We start from the raw sequence: 1,010 nt of genomic DNA on the forward strand, positions 1-1,010 counted from the left end.
TCTGCTTCAGACCCTCACTCCTCCGCGGGAGGCAGACCGCCCTGAAAGGTTAAGGTCAGAGTTACAGTGCATAGAATCACCCACCATTGGTTTTCCTCAACTCCTCCACCAGGCAGCGGGCTTCCTCTTGAACACGGTCCTCAATGTTCCTCTTCCCCATGCCCAGATTCCGCAGGGTCATGAGGGAGAAGCGCCGGATCTCCTTCCATCTCTTTCCACTGCTGAAAAGGATTCCTACCAAGGAGGGAAACAGAAACTGGCAGTGAGGTCCCAGACAAGGAGGAGGAAGCTGACCCTTGGCGTCCACACCGAGGGGCCAAGCTTTCTGAAGAGATCTTAAAATTCCTATTTTCCATCCTCCCCATCCCTATTCCACACGCACACCTACCAAACCCTTGGTTAACTTTCTCAAACACTGGGAAACTGCCTCTTCCAGCAAACTCCTTGCCCCGGTCGATCAGGGCTTCCTTCACGGCCTCATATCCATGCAGAGGGCTTCCTTCACAGCCTCGTACCCATGTAGCACCACCGTGGGCTTCATGCCAAAGTACACAGTGAACACCGGGCCGTAGACTTTTGAGAGCTGGCAAGTGGAAAGGAGATTCAAATGTTAGCCAAAGAAGTCACTATTTGACAATATATTGTGCCTGATTCAGAATGGTATTATCATCCTGTCTTATGTTTTAGTAGCGGCCTGGTGCGCAAAAATTTGTGCACTCAGGAGGTTCCCTCAGCCTGGCGTGTGCCTTCTCACAGTCTGGGACCCCTCCGGGGATGGCCACCTGCTGGCTTAGGCCCGGTACTTGGGGGATTGGGCCTAAGCTGGCAATCAGACATCCCTCTGGCAGCCTGGGAGCCCTCAGGGGATGTCCACTTGCCAGTGGGGAGCAGGCCTAAGCTGCAGTCGGACATCCCTACTGCTGCTGAGGAGGCAGGAGAGGCTCCTACCACCACTGCTGTACTGGCAGCCGTCAGCCTGGCTTGTGGCTGAGCAGAGCTCCCCGCTGGGA

At 55.0% G+C, this 1,010-nt stretch overlaps 1 protein-coding gene across 1 annotated transcript; it reads right to left on the reverse strand.

Annotated features, from left to right (window-relative positions):
• Positions 1-76: 76 nt before the first annotated feature.
• LOC102770413 (cytochrome P450 2C26-like) lies at positions 77-632 on the reverse strand. The gene is made up of 3 exons (XM_006769995.2): positions 509-632; positions 389-476; positions 77-234 (listed from the first exon to the last, which is right to left on the reverse strand). Exons 1-3 carry the CDS (start codon positions 539-541, stop codon positions 77-79), a joined length of 279 nt encoding a protein of 92 aa, XP_006770058.2. The 5' UTR covers positions 542-632.
• Between the last annotated feature and the right edge of the window lie 378 nt (positions 633-1,010).

The sequence above is a fragment of the Myotis davidii genome, unplaced genomic scaffold (genome assembly GCF_000327345.1).
Source record: "Myotis davidii unplaced genomic scaffold, ASM32734v1 scaffold8424, whole genome shotgun sequence".
Taxonomy (NCBI): Eukaryota; Metazoa; Chordata; class Mammalia; order Chiroptera; family Vespertilionidae; genus Myotis; species Myotis davidii.

Excerpts from the sequence above, each read along its gene's own strand:
- LOC102770413 (XM_006769995.2), bottom strand. The coding sequence starts at position 541 with ATGAAGCCCACGGTGGTGCTACATGGGTACGAG. Across the intron at positions 477-508 it reads TGGTGCTACATGGGTACGAG|GCCGTGAAGGAAGCCCTGAT; the intron begins GCTGTGAAGGAA and ends CATGGATATGAG. Across the intron at positions 235-388 it reads GAAAGTTAACCAAGGGTTTG|GAATCCTTTTCAGCAGTGGA; the intron begins GTAGGTGTGCGT and ends CCTCCTTGGTAG.